The sequence below is a fragment of the Cryptotermes secundus genome, unplaced genomic scaffold, assembly GCF_002891405.2.
Source record: "Cryptotermes secundus unplaced genomic scaffold, Csec_1.0 scaffold665, whole genome shotgun sequence".
Taxonomy (NCBI): Eukaryota; Metazoa; Arthropoda; class Insecta; order Blattodea; family Kalotermitidae; genus Cryptotermes; species Cryptotermes secundus.
Window position 1 is genome coordinate 214,819 of NW_019725011.1, and position 18,648 is coordinate 233,466.

At 37.3% G+C, this 18,648-nt stretch overlaps 1 protein-coding gene across 4 annotated transcripts in view; it reads left to right on the forward strand.

Annotated features, from left to right (window-relative positions):
• LOC111863216 (regulator of microtubule dynamics protein 1) overlaps positions 1 to 11,493 on the forward strand; it is a 22,531-nt gene extending 11,038 nt beyond the window's left edge. For 2 of the 4 annotated variants that reach the window (XM_023849322.2, XM_023849321.2), the window contains exons 6-7: positions 3,173 to 3,249; positions 6,662 to 11,493. In XM_023849322.2, the coding sequence (XP_023705090.1) occupies positions 3,173 to 3,235 (63 nt within the window). In that variant the 3' untranslated portion in view covers positions 3,236 to 3,249; positions 6,662 to 11,493. The remainder of the gene's footprint in view (positions 1 to 3,172; positions 3,250 to 6,661) is intronic. The other 2 variants (XR_004512881.1, XM_033750962.1) reach the window with 2 other exon arrangements.
• The last annotated feature ends 7,155 nt before the right edge of the window (positions 11,494 to 18,648 follow it).

Here is an 18,648-nt window from a genome sequence, read left to right on the forward strand (position 1 = left end):
TGGTGTTATGAGAGTTGGATGTACTCTCATCCTTAGTGGTTTGGTTGTCACTAAACTGACAGGTTTTTGTTGTTCTATTATATTTTAAAGGTAATGGTGATGGCTGGGATCAAACTCAGGACGTTTTGAATACTACCGTATTTATGCATGTATAGGCCGCACATTTTTTGCCAAAAATTCAAGAGGAAAACTGGGGTGCGGCTTATATTCGAAATATTCGAAATCACACTTCATTTAAAAAAAAATTATATTCATAATTAGTAATACAGGGTGTTCTACTCCTGAACTAATATTCCAAAAAATATTTTTTTTTTTATTTTTTCTGTCTGAAAATTGTGCTGCAGCCTATACATGCGTAAATATGGTATATTAGAATGCTGACCACTAGACCATTAATGCCTAAAAAAAGATCTGACAATATAATGACGATGACTTTGCTGCTATGTTAATTGTTGTTCATGCTATCCTATCACAGATTCTTTTATTATAATCTCTAATAATTTTGGTGGGATTTGAGTGATATAGAGCAGTTGTTCAAACATCAAGTAGCATTTGAGAATTTAAGGTTCACGTTTTATGCTTCATGTGTAAGGCGACCCATAGCTTTGGAGAATTTTTTTTAAGCCTAAAGTATTATCTTATGGTTAAAGCAGATTTTTCTGTGGTTGTAATAACTGACAATGGAAGTAAGAAGATTTTTGACAGTGCTGAATGAGCTTATACAGTGTTTTCCTGAAGAAGTTTTTTAACAGACCAGCCAGAGGAATACTTAAGGGGAATATTTCTTATAAGGGAAATGTAAAAATTAGGCTGTATTCTTGATTATTTTGAGCACTGTTGTTTAGTGTGGCAAAAACTCTTCTAAATGGCTTTTCTTATTTCCCAATCTTGAAGGTAACCTTGAATAGTAGAAATATTGTGACACATGTGGAACTGTTTTGTTTTCATTTCGTCTTCTATTGTTTTTACAAAATATTGTCAAGGTTAAACTATGGGCAATTATGGTGACACGAAATTTACTTGAAGTTTTCATGTGAATTTTACAGAGGATACACAAAATTGAAAAGTGTCTCATTATTTTCATAGATAATACATACGTATGATATCAAGCAGAAGGTTTAGAAGTTGAATTTGCCTCCACCTTGTTTAACACTTCTGTTTTTTTTTTTTTGTNAAATCATTACCTTCTGCTTCATCACACATGCAACCATGTTTTGATTTTATCAATTAAGTCATTGTATAAAGTAACACTACAAACAGTAACAAAAAACTGTGGTTTTAGTCTGCAAGTGAACTATACCGATCGAGCAACTGCTACTTGTCAGCGAAGTTAGTGCGAACTTTAACGGATGGAGGATGTTGTGCGGTCAGCGCAACGAGTCCCCGCAGCCATTTATTTTGGTTTTCTGGACCAGAGCCACTATTTCCTTGAAATAGCTCCTCAGTTATCCTCACAAGGCTGTGTGGACCCCATTACAATACAACACTAAGAACATTTACACCTTCCTGTTATAATTTTCCTATGCATGTTAACAACGCAGTCTAACATGGTGAACATAGAAGCAAAGAATAACTCATATCATTCCAGCAGAAGTGAATGTTCTGTGCCATCATTAGTCTTAATGGGCTAACATTGAATGATGTCCTATGGAGATTGTATGCTTAATCCACATGATTTGTTGCACAATGACATCAGGATTTATACTGTGACATGACCACTTGAACATTGCCCATTGAATGGCAACTGCATGATAAGCAAGCAAGCCATTGCTAGGCAATTGCCCACTACAACAGTAGAAGAGCTGTTGGGAGTAGTGTTTTCTATGCAGTTCTTGCTGAGGCTATATAGTAGGAGCTATCGAGGCAACTTGGCAAGTTGCTGTCAGTAATAGGTGACAGTGAATGACAGCCAGACAGTGAATGACAGCAACCAGCGAATAGACAGTGATGGCTAATGATGCCATCAGTTGCTGCCAGTAGTAATTGACAGTGAGTCGATAAACAGTAATAGCCAACAGTTGGGGCAGTTGAGGACCATTTGTGAGATAGCAGAGAGCTGGCAACAGTGTGAGCATGAAATGAGAAGACTTGGTTAGCATCTGTAACCTAGGGGCACCTAGTGAAGATGGTAACCAAGTAACTACCAGTGAAGACATAACAGACTTTATGTATGCTGTAGTGGTTTGTAAAGTATGTGGCATAGTAACAGCATTATAATTATTTGTAGTTAGGAGTTATAAGTATTCAGTAAATCCCATTAGCAGTCCAAACCCTGTGTTTAGGCTCTAACACATGACAATATTGCATGCATGAAATAGTTTGGAAGGATAGTTTTCTTTTAAATAGGAAATTTTCTTAAACATTTTGTTAAATAAAACACTTCTGAGACTTAAAAACATCTATGTGATAACTTACTATGCAGGAAATTTAAATGTTATGATTGGACTTCAGTAACCAAATTTCTTTTCAAGTAGGCTGTAGAGGATGGAGAGTTGAAGAAATGGTGCAGACAAATATACAGACTTGTATTCTTTAAGTTCATATGGTACCATTGTGATAATTCAGAGCATAAAAAATTCTGGTTTTGAAACATCATGAAAAGGGCTCAGTTGAGTGACCAAAACCATTTAAGTTTTATTAAAATTGAATGGGGAAATAGATTATTATAATATGACTTGGATGTAACTGCAGCACGGACAGTCCAATGGAATGCTCCTGTTGATAACATTTTTTTAATTCACTTAGTGGGGGTGGAGTTCAACTGGGTCCACTCAGCACGGCGGCCACTGATTAGCCTATTGTAGCCTGCCCCAGGTGATTATGATGATGGAGAATTTGATGGAATGAAGATTGGCAGGGGAAATCGAAGTACTCGGAGAAAACCCGCACCAGTGCCACTTTGTCCACCACAAATCCTACTTGACCAGACCCGGGATTGAACCTGGGCCGCCACATTGGGAAGCCAGCGACTAACCACTTGAGCTATGGCGTGGCCTGCTGATAACATTGATGAACCTTTTAGTTCTCTAACAAGAGAAAACATGTTAGAATATATTTGATAGTGAAATGTACGTTGACTGAACAAGGAATATAATCTGCCTGGCATTTGTTTAATATCCAAATGAATGAGTCAGAATGCTGTTAATGTAATTATGAATTCTGTTTTGTTTAGGATCGGTCAGCAGATAGAGAGGCGAGGAGCCTGTTGCCAGACTATGAAAGATACCTTAAATGAGTCTTAAGAATGAGGTGAGCTTATACTGGCATTTTTGGTTGGCTTCAGTCTCAGATGTATATTTATTGTAGATATTCTAAATATTCCTCTGAAGGTTTTAGATTCACTGATGCTGGGAAAAGGGAGTAGCTATGTGTGTGATAAAATTCTATTTAAATGTTAGACTTCATATTCATTTTTGTATTTTGTGCTGATATTTTATTCAGTATTTCTTCCCACTTTAAGAATTTGATCACCATTAGTACCATTATCATTATCAAAATTCTGTTGTGATTTTATTTGTTCTAGGTTATTATAAAATATTAGAACATGTTTGGCTACTGAAGACGCCGTTCAGATTGGTAATTGGGTTTATTAACCACTCAGTTACATGCTCTCTCTTAATTACATTCTAATACAGCGCTATCAATGATTTACAAATTTCCAGTTCACCACTGCACATGCACTAGGATTCTCTGTCTTCCACTAGTTGTCTCCTAGCAACGGATCTCCACACAGAAACTGTCTCTCAAATCACTACAAATATTACACATGAAATCTTCCAGTCACACTTTACATCCTCATAGGGCAGCCTTCTATATTCCTGGTTCCACTTCGCTTGCTTCCGCAACTCTCAAATATTCCCAAATACTGAGTCTGTTCTGTCTCTAACATTATATAAGCCTTCGCACTGAGCACGCAGAAAACAGCCTATATTGTTGGAACATGTTTACTGAGTGATTGCATAGCAACGGTTGCTGCATGGACTCCATAGAAAACCAGTTATGTGATAACTCTGACTGTTCCATGACATGACAGCCTAGCATTGAAGGGTGTTTACAGCTGCATAGCAATGGACTCAGTGGGGATGCATGTAACATCACTTGCGGTAACGCAGAGGTCACATGACCCCACTGTCGCACAATCCAAGCATTTACAGAGCTGCCACCTAGCAATGTGCCGATACAGTCTGCAACTCTCTCATTGTTCGCATGCCCCAAGGCCTCTGTGGCTCAACACCTCCTGTATAGAGCAAATATGACACAATATGTTATGTATTTCTTGATCAAGTACTGTTTTCCATCAAGCGAAATGCTTATGAAACAATATTTTCACGTGTATCAGTGACTAAAGATGGGGTTCAGATTGGTAATTGGATTTATTGACCACTTACTGGCCGTAACTGCAAATAATTGTAACACTGTTACTGATTTTCACATTGCAAAGCACTCCACGCTAATCTCTTCAGTCTCTCTACACTAGTCTTCACAGATTTATAAAACAAGGGCTAAAAAAGTCTCACTAAATCACACATTCCCAATGTCACTGTGCTACAGCACACAAAAAGTCTTCAAATCACATGTTAGATCTTTGCAGGCTGACTTCTTGTACTCTTCTATATTCCTCAAGCTTACTGCTTGCTTGTTGTACTCCTCCAGCTTACCACTGCACTCCAACCACTTACTACTCAGCTTAGGAATTCTGCTCACTTATACAGGGTGTCCCAGGAGGAATGTGCCAAACTTCGGGAGGGTCTTCCTTATGTTATAGTATGCCGATATAACCCAAAACACCTATGTCCAAAGTTGAACGGTCACGGAGATAATGGCCCAAGAAAAGTGTGGTCTTCTGGCGGGTCTTCGCACTGTACCTGTAAGCTGACCACTCTTATCTGTTTGTCCTTGAGTGTGTTGATTCACTAGCCATAAGCTTGTGCGCTACCTTCAGGGTACGTTGCCACAGCATTGTGAATGGGTGGTAGGTTAATTGTGTGGAGTTGCTGAAATGCCTTTTGTGTTTTCACATGTGGAATATTGTGATATGCATTTTGTGTATGGATTTTGCGGTGGCAATGCACGTGCTGCTGTTGAAGAATACAAAAGACGTTTTCCCGATCGAAGGATTACATGTCGAAGTGTGTTTAAATGAATTCACCAGACATTGCGTGATACTGGTTCTCTTCCGAGTGTTTTTGTACACTCTGAAAGGGAGGATGTACAAATGATAAACACACGAGAGAATGTTCTTGAGATGGTTCAGAGAAGTCCGCGTCTGTCCACTCATAGAATGGCCTCTCGCATCGGCGTATCATGTATGCAGGTGTGGCGAATTTTACACGATGAAGAGTTGTATCCTTACCATGATCAAAGGGTACAACATCTGGAACCAGGCGACCATGCTCAGCGTATGGATTTGTGCCACTGGATAAAAGCTCATCCCGAACTGTTAAGCGTCATTTTATTCAGTGATGAGGCGTCTTTTACCCGGGACGGTGTAAATAATTTACGAAATGTGCATACGTGGTCCCATAATAATCCACATGAGATAATGGAAATGAAATTCCAAAAGAGATTTTCCGTGAATGTACGTTTAATACAGTTATGTAGTCTGCTTATAGCGCAGTCAGCCATGTTACGTCAGCGCTTGCCAGTCATGTGTCATGTATAGTGCTTGGAAACCTAAGGACAATTATGACATGGCAAGCGAGTATTTTCTACTTCAATTTTATGGCTTCATGTCACTCACAAGTTAGTTTGATGTTACGTACATTATTAACATTACAGAAACCACATATTCCTGCCAGTTTTAATATGTATTTTGTAATCAACAAGTGTGTAACACCGGTCAAAGTTTCACACTTCTCTGGCCATTATCTCCATAACCGTTCAACTTTGGACATAGGTGTTTTGGGTTATATCGGCATACTTTAACATAAGGAACACCCTCCCGAAGTTTGGCACATTCCTCCTGGGATACTCTGTATAGACGCAGCACAGACACAGATCTACAGAAAACACATCACATGCTTGCCATCCAACCAGTCCATTGGCGCTCTGGCTGGACCTACAGAAAACACATCACATGGTCGCTGTCCACTGTTGTGTGATGGTACCGCCAACATGGAAGTGTGTGTTTGAGCCATTGCTTAGAAACAAGTTGCATAACCACATTGTTCTGTGCATATATTGTGGGATGCTTATCAAGCCATTGCCTTGCAATGCTTTGACATGTTACAATGTTATAATCTCAAGGGCTATTAGAATCATAATATTATTCCATCTGTTGTAATTTACATTAAATGTGCACAGTAACTGAGGTAATAATAGTACTTAAGAGATGAAAACTAGGTTTAATGTGCCAGTACACTGCTGTAGTTGATTTGTATGTTGTTAATAGGATTATTCTATTTGGTTACTTGCATGGCTGTCTTCATAGTTGAGATTGAGCTACATTGAATGAAATCATGTAATACAATATTTCTTCAAAATTTGTTTCTTTGAAATATACTTTTTCTTTAAAATATATATAAATAACATGTCACTAAAGACATATTGCTTTTATGGTAATACTGATTACCCATTTTCACATAAAAGATTATTGCCCAAATATGTGTACAAAAGAGGCCATGCCACATCTTAGTTGATAGGTGTTGTCTTCTCACTGCAGAGCCTCTGATTCAGTGCTGGGTGACTTCACATGTGATTTGTGGTGAATGAAGTGGCACTGAAGCATGTTTTTCTCTGAGCTGCTTCAGTTTTCACTCGCTAATCATCTCGCTATCATTGCTCCATACTCATCATACACTGCCTTGCCAGCTAGCAGTGTTACATCCTCAGTCACTGAATATTGGACTTCATCTCTCCCAGCATTTCAGTGAGTGAGAATTTTTTTTGATTAGTACAGTAAAACACTGGACATTTTTTTCTTTAATTTCCACCATTGTTCAAAATATAATAATTTTAATACAGAATTGTTACTAATATGGGTATATTTAGTATGGTTTTGGTAAACTTCATGCAGTGCAGTGATGTGACATGGAACATTGCCATATCACATTTTTTCAGTGTCGGACAGCATAGTGCTAATTTTTTGTCTGATTTCCCATAGGAGAAGGATCATGTCTGTCCTGAGTGATTATGAGGGAGAGTAAGTAAATAGGTCTCAAATGGATGTAAAACATAAAATATGTGATATTCTAACCTGGAAAAAACATCTATTTCTTGACATATCCTCCACCAGCATTGATACATTTGTCCCATTGCTCTACCAATGCATCAGAAGTCAGCACAGAAGTCATTTGAGTGTTGTCTCAGCATCTTTGTCATCAGCAAAATGTTTGCCACCAGGGTTATTTTTTTAGCGGACCAAACAGATGGAAGTCACTAGGGGCCAAGTCTGGGCTGTAAATTCCCACTCTAGTTCTTGAATTTTCTCCTGGGTTTGCTTGGGCTGTATGGGGTCTGGCATTTTCATGATGAAGCAGTATCCCTCTTGCCAGTTGGCCTGGACATTTTCTGTTAATTGCATCCAGAAGCTTCAACAGAACTTCACACTACAATACGGAATTCACATTTTCACCACACTTCTGAAAATGGACTAACAGTACTCCATGAGAATTCTAAAACACAGTAAGCATACCTTAAACTTTGAGCTCTTTTGTTGAAGGTGAACTGGGATGTTTCCATTGCGTTGAAGCAGTTTTTGATTCACTTTTGTGATGATGCATCCATGATTCGCCCCAAGTAACAGTCCTGTTAAGCATATCTTCTCCTTCATCTGCATACCATAAGAGATGTTGCAAGGACAGACCCATTTGGTTCATTCAGCTCGATCCTTCAGTTCTCTGGGCACCCACTGTGTGCACACTTTCCAAAATTCAAATGATCATGCATTATGCTGTATGCTAAACCATGTGAACACCCTAGTATAGTTGCTACACTGTGTCCTCCTGTTAGCTCATACTGTTCCACGCATTGCACAGATGCTGCTGTCACAATCTCAGCAGGGTGACCTGGTCAGGCATCATCTGTGACTTTCAAACATACTTGAGAGAATTTCTTGACCCAGTTGTGAACTGCTTCACGCGACACGTGCTTCCCACTGTAAATAGGAAACATTTCTTTTTAAATATCCTTTTCATTGAGTCCTTTTGTCCGCAGAAAATGCACAACAGAATGATGCTCTAACAAAAACACAACAGAACGCTGCTTTTTGGTAGGATACTCCTCAAGTATGGTTGCCATTCTGACTACTGAAACTAGCCTCTTAACATGCACATGCATGTCTGCTTCCTAGACTGTCATGAAGTTGGGCTGTGCTGCTACCTAATGATATGCATAGAAAATCTTTTATATCCATTACAGCTGTTTTACTTCTATTTGTGACCTGTTTACTGACTCTCCCTCACATTCTGAATATGGTGGGCTGTGGTACTTCTTCAGGTTTTTGTTATGAACTGTTGATATATATGTGTGTGTGTGTGTGTGGCTTGCAGGGGTTTCTTCCTTTCTGTATTTGATTGGTAAAGAGTAGAAACCCTCAAACTCAACAGTACTTATATTTCACAGTCATCCTAGATCATTGGGTGTCAAGTAAACTACTCAGTAGTTAGATTTGATGATACTTTACAGTGTTTGTTAATTAATAATACCAAGGCCTGCCACCGGACATGATTCTTTTATGCATATGGCTAGGTATTGGAAAACTATACACAAATTAATGAAGTATGAGTTCGTAAGGTGGGGATTTTATATTTTCATCAGTTCATTGCATACTGCAGTAACTAAAATCAGCATTGCTCGTATGCAGCATCGAAAACAAAGTGGATTTGAATATAGTTGGAGGTAGAACAAAACAAAAATAATCCTCAGGTATTCACTTATTTCCTTTGCTGTACCAGGAGTCAGTAGAGTGATGGACTATGGGCAGGACAGCCTGGCTTCAATTCCTGGCAGTGCAGAATTGTTCTCTTCTTCACAGTGTCCAGATTGACTCTGGAGCCCACCCAGCCTCCTATGCAATGGGTATCGGGGTGTCTTTCCCGGTTGTAAATCAACATGGTTATGGAGCTGATCATTCACTCCATCTGTTCGTAGTTCTGAGGTCAAGAAAGATGGAGCTATACCTCCACTCCTCCATATGTCCTCATGGCATAGTGCTTAAGTAATTAAGCACAGGGGCAGCTTTACCTTTTACCTTTTGCATGCCTCCTCTATCTCATGATGTAGCTGTGTTTAAAAGAGCTCATCACTTTTCCAGTCTTAATATCTTGTGAATTTATGTGGCACTTCTGTTCAGTTTGAAGTAGAAATTGATGCACACATGAAACCTTTGATCTGCTGACAAAACAAACTTCAGATGGCATGACTCATGAGCTCACTTCAGAATGTGTTACTTCTGAATGTTGCAAGTTAAAACTTTGAAAAGAATGACAACCCAGCAGATTGTACCCTAGCTCCAACTGCCAGAGGAGTTTTGTCTTAATTATAGTAGTTTGTATTGTGGCCAGTCAGGAAACTTTTTGATTATGCCACATAATGTTCAGTATATATCTGTGTCATATCATTGCAGCTTTCTAACATGTCTTTTACTCTCTTTTATTGTTTGATTAAGCAATATGGATAGATCCTGTAATACTGAAGCTCTGTTCCTGGAATATGTTATCTGTGCATTTTCTCACCTTGTGTCTACATGAAGTCATTGGTAAATAGAGGATTATGGATGACTGATTCAAATAGCCACTTTGTACTGGTTTGTAACTAATTACACTTATGAAAAACAACACAAATGTGTTCATACCGAGAAACGGTAAAGGAAAATGCATGGACATGAGACTGACAGAAGAGTTGTGATTTGTAAAAGTAGAAGGAAGTTCAGCTTCACTGAAATGCATGCATTCATGTAGACGCAAGCTGCAGTGGATCACTGGAGGTGAATACTCAACAGCATGTAATTCAGATTTGCATTCACATCTTGCTATAGTACTTAGTAAACAGGTGTTAGAAGTTTTCACACACTAGACAATCTTGCATGGCAGACTATCTGTCTGGGCAGGATTTTGTTCAGAGAAGAAAGTGTATTTATTCCATTCATCACAAGGTACTGCTTATTTCCTGAAATTACATTCCTAATATGTCTGGTCTATTATTGATAATATTCTTTTCCTTTGTGAAAGGAATTCTTTTTAGAATACTATCATTCACAGAATTACAAGATTAATTGATATTATCACTGATGTGTTCTGATATCAAATTTTTATTTTAAGAAGTTCCCCAAAAATGCAGTTTACGAAATTCATGTCTGATAAAAGTTATGTGCCTTATTACTTCAAATATAATATGCACATTTTTCACATTTTTTCTGTTGAAAAATTGAGGTGCATTTTAAATTTAGTAATTATTAACCAGCTTGCAAACTGTCCACAGGGTAGCCTGGGAAGAACCTAATGTAAACACATTTGATGTGAGCCATCAAGCCACATCATCCTTCCACCTTTAACTGAGTCATTCCCCAACTTTCAGTTCAGTCATCGCCTGACATTCTTATTTGTCAGGTGTGGCCATTTTTCTATCAGTTTTTACCCATGGAAAAGCATTTTACATTCGATGATGAATTCAAAAGAAAAGCTATTCTTTGCACTGAGAAGATATGTAATCATGCAGATGGTAGAAAGTATACAGTAAGTGAGACAGTATACGTCATTGGCGAAATATAAAAACAAAACAATTTTCATGTCTGACAAGTATAACCCCTTTTTCTGTACCAAGGAAAGAGAGAAATCCTGAGATTGATGCTTCTGCTTTAGAATATTTCAAAGATTTATGAAATAAAGGATTACCTGTAACTAGGAAAGCCTGAATATCAAAAGCAAAAGAATGTGCTAGAAACAGTAATGTACTAGTCATGGATGGTGTGAAAAGTTTATGAAGAGAGGAAGCTTATCATTATGATGAAGGACAAAAATTAGTCAGAAACTTCCTTCAGAATTTGGAAATAAACTGATTGAATTTCAGTGTTTTGTTATTGCATTATGCCAAAGGAATAAGTATTCTTTAAGTCAAATTGGTAATGCTGATAAAAACTACAGTTTCTTGACATGCCTTGCAATTGTAGCATAAATTTAAAAGGGGCAAAACAAGTGGCAGTGAAAACCACAGGCTACAAAAATTTACGTGTTACTGTCATACTGCGTATAGCCGCAAATGGCAATAAATTACCACCATACGTACTGATTTAATGTGACAGCTGTTACCAGCTGCTTCAGTTTGCTCAGTGCGTAGTTTTAGCTTTCCATGTATTGGACATGACTGTTGTTTGTACTTCAGTGCAATTGTTGGATTCTGTAAGGTGTACTGAATAATTTTGTAGAATCAAAATGAATATCTGTGACATACAAATAATGAATATTTACTGTCACATGGCACTATATAGTCTGACATTCCTGGCAGTGTTATTAATGTAAACAACAAATAAAGTAAATAAAAACTCATTGTCATTAATATTCATTTATTCATAAAAATCTTTTGTTCCAAACTTAATAACAGTACAGAAATGACAGAAATAAATTATTTTCAGTTGGTTTCATAAAAATATTCTCTATGTAAACAGTTTCATTAAAAGCTTTACATCTTAATGAGTTCAATATTTTATGTTGTGTACCAAGTTTTTGTATGATAAGCCAAGAAGTTAATAAAGACCTTCATGAAAAGTAGAGGTTACAAATTGAAATTAAATTTGCCTGAAAATTTAAGAGTGTAAACCACCACCCAACTTCCAGATTTCAATGAATTCTGTTTAGTAGTTTCAGATATGAAACAGGCAGACAGAAGGTTATGTAAAGAACATATTACTTAAACATGGTATTAAAGAGAAAGTCTCAGTTTAATTATCAAAGTTGATTAATGTTTGTTTGCCTAGAAGGTAGATGAGTTATTGAAGTTTGACTTTATTCTTCTGAAAACCTGATAGTTGATAAGAAATATTAAAGGTGTGGTTGGCAAAAGTCAGTGTCTAATATACAACGAATTATGAAAGATCATTAAATATGCAACTGTAAGGAGGCACTGAATGCAAAAATTGTGCATGCAAACCTATGGATTAGCTTAAATGACTTGAAATGGGTTTGCCAGCATTGGAAAATTTGTCTTGTCATTTACAAACTTACATGAATTTGAAGAGTACTGTCTTCTGTAATGCAGAATCATGTAGTCTGGTAAAAGTTCACCAGTATTCCAGAGGAATATACTGCCTCCATTTCCATGGTCAAAGATGACTTGCTGCTTGCATATTTGACTTACTCTTGAACCCTGGAGATAGAGACAGTACATTTCTCCCAGACATCAATAAACTTGTACCAGACTACATTTTGTCATATCCCAGGAGACAGTACTTACTTACTCATGGAGCTGAGCCCTTCTGGAAGAGCCGCCAATTCTGCAGCTACTCGAGACAATCCTATCATTTTATGGAACCTGAAGGTTCACTACAATGTTCACAAGGGCCCTCCACTGGTCCCTATCCTGAGCCAGATCAATCCAATCCATACCATCCCATCCTATCTCTGTAAGATCCATTTTAATATTGTCTACCCACCTATGCCTTGGTCTTCCCAGTGGTCTCTTTCCTTCTGGCTTTCCCACAATATCCTATACGCATTCCTCGTCTCCCCCATTCGTGCTACATGCCCTGCCCACCTCATACTCCTTGACTTGATCATTCTAATTATACTTGGAGAAGAGTACAAATTATGAAGCTCCTCATTATGCAGTTTTCTCCAACCTCCTGTCACTTCATCTCTCTTCAGTCCACATATTCTCCTCAACACCCTGTTCTCAAACACCCTCAGTCTGTATTCCTCTCTTAGTGTCAGAGACCAAGTTTCACATCCATACAGAACCACAGGCAAAATTATAGTTATGTATATTCTAATTTGTATGTTTTTGGACAGCAGGCGGGAAGACAAAAGGTTCTGGACTGAATGGTAGCAAGCAATACCCGAGTTCAATCTCCTCTTAATTTCCTTCTGAATCAGGTTTCTCTCTGTTATCGTGGTTCCCAAATATCTTAACTGTGCCACATTTTCAAAACATCTGTTTTGTATCTTTATGTCATGATTTTGCCCTGCATTTTGTTGATGAGACAGCAACATATACTTAGTTTTCTCTGTGTTTACTTCTAGACCAACCTCCTTACTTGTATCAGTTAAAGTTTATGTGTTTTTCTTTATGGTATATATATTATCACCCAGTAGATTCACATCATCATCATAGACCAACAGCTGATGTGTCCCATTTAATTTCAGTCCCACGTGGTTTCCCTGGACCTTCCTAACGGCCTGTTTTAAAGCAAAGTTGAAAAAGAATGGCGATAAAGCATCTCCTTGTTTTAGACTATTCTAGATAGGAAATTTATCAGACAGATGTTTACCTACATGGACTTTACTATACATTTCATTTAAACACATTTTAATCAACCTAACTAGTTTCATGGGTATCCCATACTCTATCATAATATTGTACAATACTTCCCACCTAACTGAATCGTAGGCTTTTTTGAAGTCTATGAATAGTTGATGTACGTGTATATAATTACTGCTGTGAGAACTTGAAGTCTCACATGTTGTGTATTCACTCTCATATCTCGTTGAAATTAATTTTCATTATTTATACATGATGAATTGCTTTCAATTTGTTCATCATTCCACATCAGCAAAGGAACAAACTTGTGCATTTGGCAGAATGTAGCCCAATCCTTTACACCTTCCAAGAAGTCAAATAAGATACCAAACATTTTAATGCATGTTTGAGAAATTTCCTAACATCCTGTAAAGCCAAAGCCGTGTCATAGTAAGTAGCTTTCAGATTATTTCAAATTCCAGGACACAATTCTGCAGAACAAACCAATATGCAGGTGGCATGGAGATGAAAAAGATAACAGGAATTTGGAATATACATATTTTCTAAATTGGTTTGTTGTAATTTTGAATGGACTTGATGCTAGATATTGCAGATAAAAATATCTTGTTATATAACTGATAGACACTGATTAGGTTCATAAACTCTAGTGTTGATCAGGCTAATAAACAGTATATGCATGAAAATGGACAGGCTTGATCACATATTGGTCTGAGCTCCACTGTTGTTTTCCATCTCCCACCTGTCTCCAACTTTTCCTGAGAATAATAAATAAGTATTTAAATGTTACTTCCCAACTACGAGTATCATACCTGTTTATGGATCACCAGCTATTCACAGGCAAATTGATGGTGGTCCATAAGCCCTTTACAAGTCATGAGATGAACAAAAATCTAGAATTAACATTTCTGGTTATAATTACAGTATTTACATGATGGCACAGATTTATACAACAAAAATTGGCAATGTGCAGATTGGTTTAGTGGTAACACTCTGAACTTGCATCCAGGAGCTGCTGAATTTCAGTATTAACTGAGACTGGTTGTCCTGACTGAGGTTTTTTTGTGGTTTTCCTTGGTCCCTTCAAGCAAATGCCAATGGAGTACCTCAGTTAGGTCTTGACTGCTTCAAAATCCTTTCCAGTTCATTATTCATTATTTGTTCTACCATTTGAAGCTGTGTCATCTAGATACTGAAAGCATGGTAAATTAACCTGTAAAAGAAATTGCTTCTTAAGATTTTTTACTGGTCTGTTATATTTCTCTCAAGAATTGCCCATAATAATAACAACATCGGGAAATACAGTTCTGAACTTAACATGTTTATAATTTTGTTTCTTTATGAAGATGATTGTTACCTTATGCTGTTATTGATTTTATTACCTGTAATTTTTTATATATATCCTCAGATATTTACCTTACCATCTTGTTTCTAAGCTTTAATATACAAAAAATAATTGTTTCATGAAAGTTTGATACATCTGTTTATGATTATTGCACATACAATTTTATATTCATAGTTGAATTGGAAGTTTGCATGATCACCAGGTTGCTATATGTAAGGGTGAGATATCTTCTAATGCCCTGATGTAGAAAACAAGGTCTGATGCTTTAAAAGTGATTGGGGGTGAAGAGGCTATTCTCTTATACAGAAAAACATTGCAAAACCTTGGGCAATTCCAGTTTTCATATGTAATTATTATTATTATTTCTTTTACTGCAATTGGGTATTCACCTGGTGGCAGTAGACGTTAACAAGGAAAAACTATAACATAAAGGGTATGATACAAAACAAAATACATTCAGTAAGCAAGGTACACATAGTGCAAATGCAAAAAAAATGTATACTTTATGTAGGACATAAATGGACTTTTCCCAAACTGTTTCATAAATTTTATTGGAAATCAGTATAAGAGACATCCGAAAACTGTTGTCCAGAAACGCCAATTTTGATGCATATTGCCGCTTAATAAAGTTTAATTTGTATAAGGTCATAAGTGGCTTTTCCCCAAAGGCATATGCAATAAACCCTTGCAGAGATAGCATTGAGGTATGGAAGACTTTTACTAATTTTAATTTCATTATTCTATTTTTAAGTAAGCTTAGTAAATTTCAGAGAATGCCTTTCTGTGCTACATTATGGAGAACACCCTCTCCAGTCTTCTCTCTTCTTGAAACAAGGTTGAGTATGTTCCATATTGTCTAAATTGAATGAGACTGAGATCCCTTATGTGGACAGTAAGCACTGTAGCCTTGAGTCTATATTGTGTGACCTGTTATATATATCTTGTTATAGGGCTGAAGAGTAATATGGTGCATGTTGTAAGGCTTCTTTGTTGGGAGGGAGGTGGTGAAACAGGAAGCCAAGCCTCTTCTTTGGGCACTTGTGCAGTTTCCCAAATCCCCTGTTATATAAGAACTTTTGCTAATCAGTACAGTACTGTTTAGTATAATGTCAAATTCAGGGGACAGACTGAATACCTGTGCTTTAAGGTATACAATATAATGAACGTTATACCCACTACCTACAATGATCTGTGAAATTAAGAATATTCACTTTGCATATAAGCAGAATCTATATGAAGGTAGAAGGTAGAACACTAATATTATTTTGTACATAAAGATGTTTTGCTATTCTAACCACTCTCTTATTTAATTTAAGTTTCTTCTTTGTTTTTTACCACTGGAATAGTTTCATCATCACTCAGGTACTGTGGGTCGGTGTCTGCATCAGGAAAGGACTGTGAGATCTCTTTACATCTTGAATCTGAATTTAGTCTTCAATTCCACTGCACCATCCTGTCTTCTTAGGCAAAATCTAAATATCTCTGATGATGGTGAATAACAATAAATATATCCATTATTTGGACGCTGTGCATTGTCTTGAGCTTTTTCAGGCAGTGTTCTTGAAACTGTTTGTTTCGATCAGCAGGTATAAGAGAGGAAATGTCCCTACTCATTTGGACCTATTAGAAAGAGCTAGTCTCAATACTGCTGATTCAGAAATATTATTTGATAAACCTCAAGACAGTGAATATTGTCCAAAAGAATGGTCATGATTATTCATAGTCTTCTCCCTCAAAACATATTTTTTCCAGAATTTTTCTATACCTGGTACACTAACATTTCACCATGCCATCTTACTGTTTTTAGAAATTCCAGAATTTTGTACTTCTGAATTTACTGTACAAGCTAGTAGTTCATGTTGATGGAAAGCATGAATAATGACTTGAAGGTGTCAGGAGGAGGAGGATGCACTGGAATGTGAGATATAGTAACAACCTTTTTACATGTCCTGATTGAGAGTACAAAATGGTTCTCAAATTATGAAATAAAAATATCACTCAACATTAAAGCACATTTTCATGGGTAACATGCTGTTATACTCAAATGGGAGGCAGGATAGCACAGTAGGCATAGTGACTGACTGTGCTGAACGACTGAGGGGTCAGAGTTCGAGTCCCGGTAGGATCAACAATTTTCTCTCCTCCAAGTCATCCAGACCAGCTCTAGGGTCCAACAGCGTCCTATGCGATCGGTGCCAGGGACTGTTTCCCCAGGGTTAAAGCGGCCGGGGCTGCAGACAGTAAAATATGGTCATAAGTCCAATGGGACTGAGACCCAAGAAAGACTGCGCTGGCAAGGACCAGCAGCATATACAAAAGACAGACCAGTCCTCTCATCAGAGAGGATTCCCCACAAAAAAGAAGACCATAACTGTCAAACAATAATAATCTGGGGCTCGACCCCATCAATAGTCACTCTTATCACGTGACATTATTATTATTATTATTATTATTATTATCATCATCATCATCATCATCATCATCATCATCATCATCATCATCATTGTCTGTCAGTATTCTTTTTAGAAAAATGTGTGCTGGTACTCTTACACACTGTTATAGCTTTGAGGTTGAAACTTAAATGCACTGACAGATGCACATCTTTTAACCTCTTGACATGTTTGCCGGCATGTATCAGTTGTTTGCCAGTATGATAACGGCGGGTACCATCTGAAAAATTACATCATTATTATTATTATTATTATTATTATTATTATTATGCGTGGACTGGATTTAATAGATACTACGAAGAAAAACACAGAAAAACTAATTGACACTATTACGGAAGTAGGCCTAGAAGTAAACGCAGGAGAAAACTAAGTATGTAAGATTTGAGGCTTTCACGGCGGTGACTATGAAGAAAGCAGTCTTCTGGGATTTGGCACTGTGTATATGTGGTGTTAACCGACGTTTCGGAGGAACGGAAACGTCGGTTAACACCACATATACACGGTGCCAAATCCCAGAAGACTGCTTTCTTCAAAACTAAGTATGTTACCGTCTCGTCCCCAGAATGCAGGGTAAAATCGTAATATAAAGATACTAACAGATGCTTTGAAAATGTGGCACAGTTCAAACATTTCGGAACTACAGTAATAAATAAAAAGCCGATTCAGCAGGAAATTAAGAGAAGATTGAATTCCAGAACCTTTTGCCTTGTCGTCTGCTGTCTAAAAACGTAACAATTAGAATATACAAAACTATAATTTTGCCTGTGGGTTTGTATGGGTGTGAAACTTGACCTGTGAAATTAAGGGGAGGGACATAGGCTGAAGGTGTTTGAAAACGATGCTGGGGGGAATATTTGCACCGAAGAGAGATGCAGTGACTGGAGGTTGGAGAAAACTGCACAATGAGGAGCTTCATATCGTGTACTCTTCGCCGAGCATAATTAGAACGATCGAGTCAACGAGGATGAGATGGGCAGGGCATGTAGCACACATGGGAGCGAAGAGAAATCCACACAGAATTTTGGTGGAAGGCTGGAAAGAAGGAGAACACTAGGAAGACTTAGACGTAGGTGGGTGGATAATATTAAGATTTATTTTACAGAGGACGGTATGGTATTGACTGGATTGATATGGCTCCGGATAGAGGCCTGTGGAAGGGTCTTGTGAATTGAATTGAAATTGAATTTATTTACATTCTATAAATCCTAAGCAGGTTAGTACCTTTGGATACAGAACAAGTCAAAATGTTACATACATAAGTACAGGCAATTTTAGCTTAAAAATTAATATAACTTAATTTTACATCATTCTCTATTTACATTGAAGTATTCATCTAAAGAGTAGAAGGAATGAGCATGTAGATAATTCTTTAACTCTGATTTAAACTTTTTAGTATCATTGCCCAAGTTTTTAATACTTTGTGGCAGATTGTTGAACACTTTTATG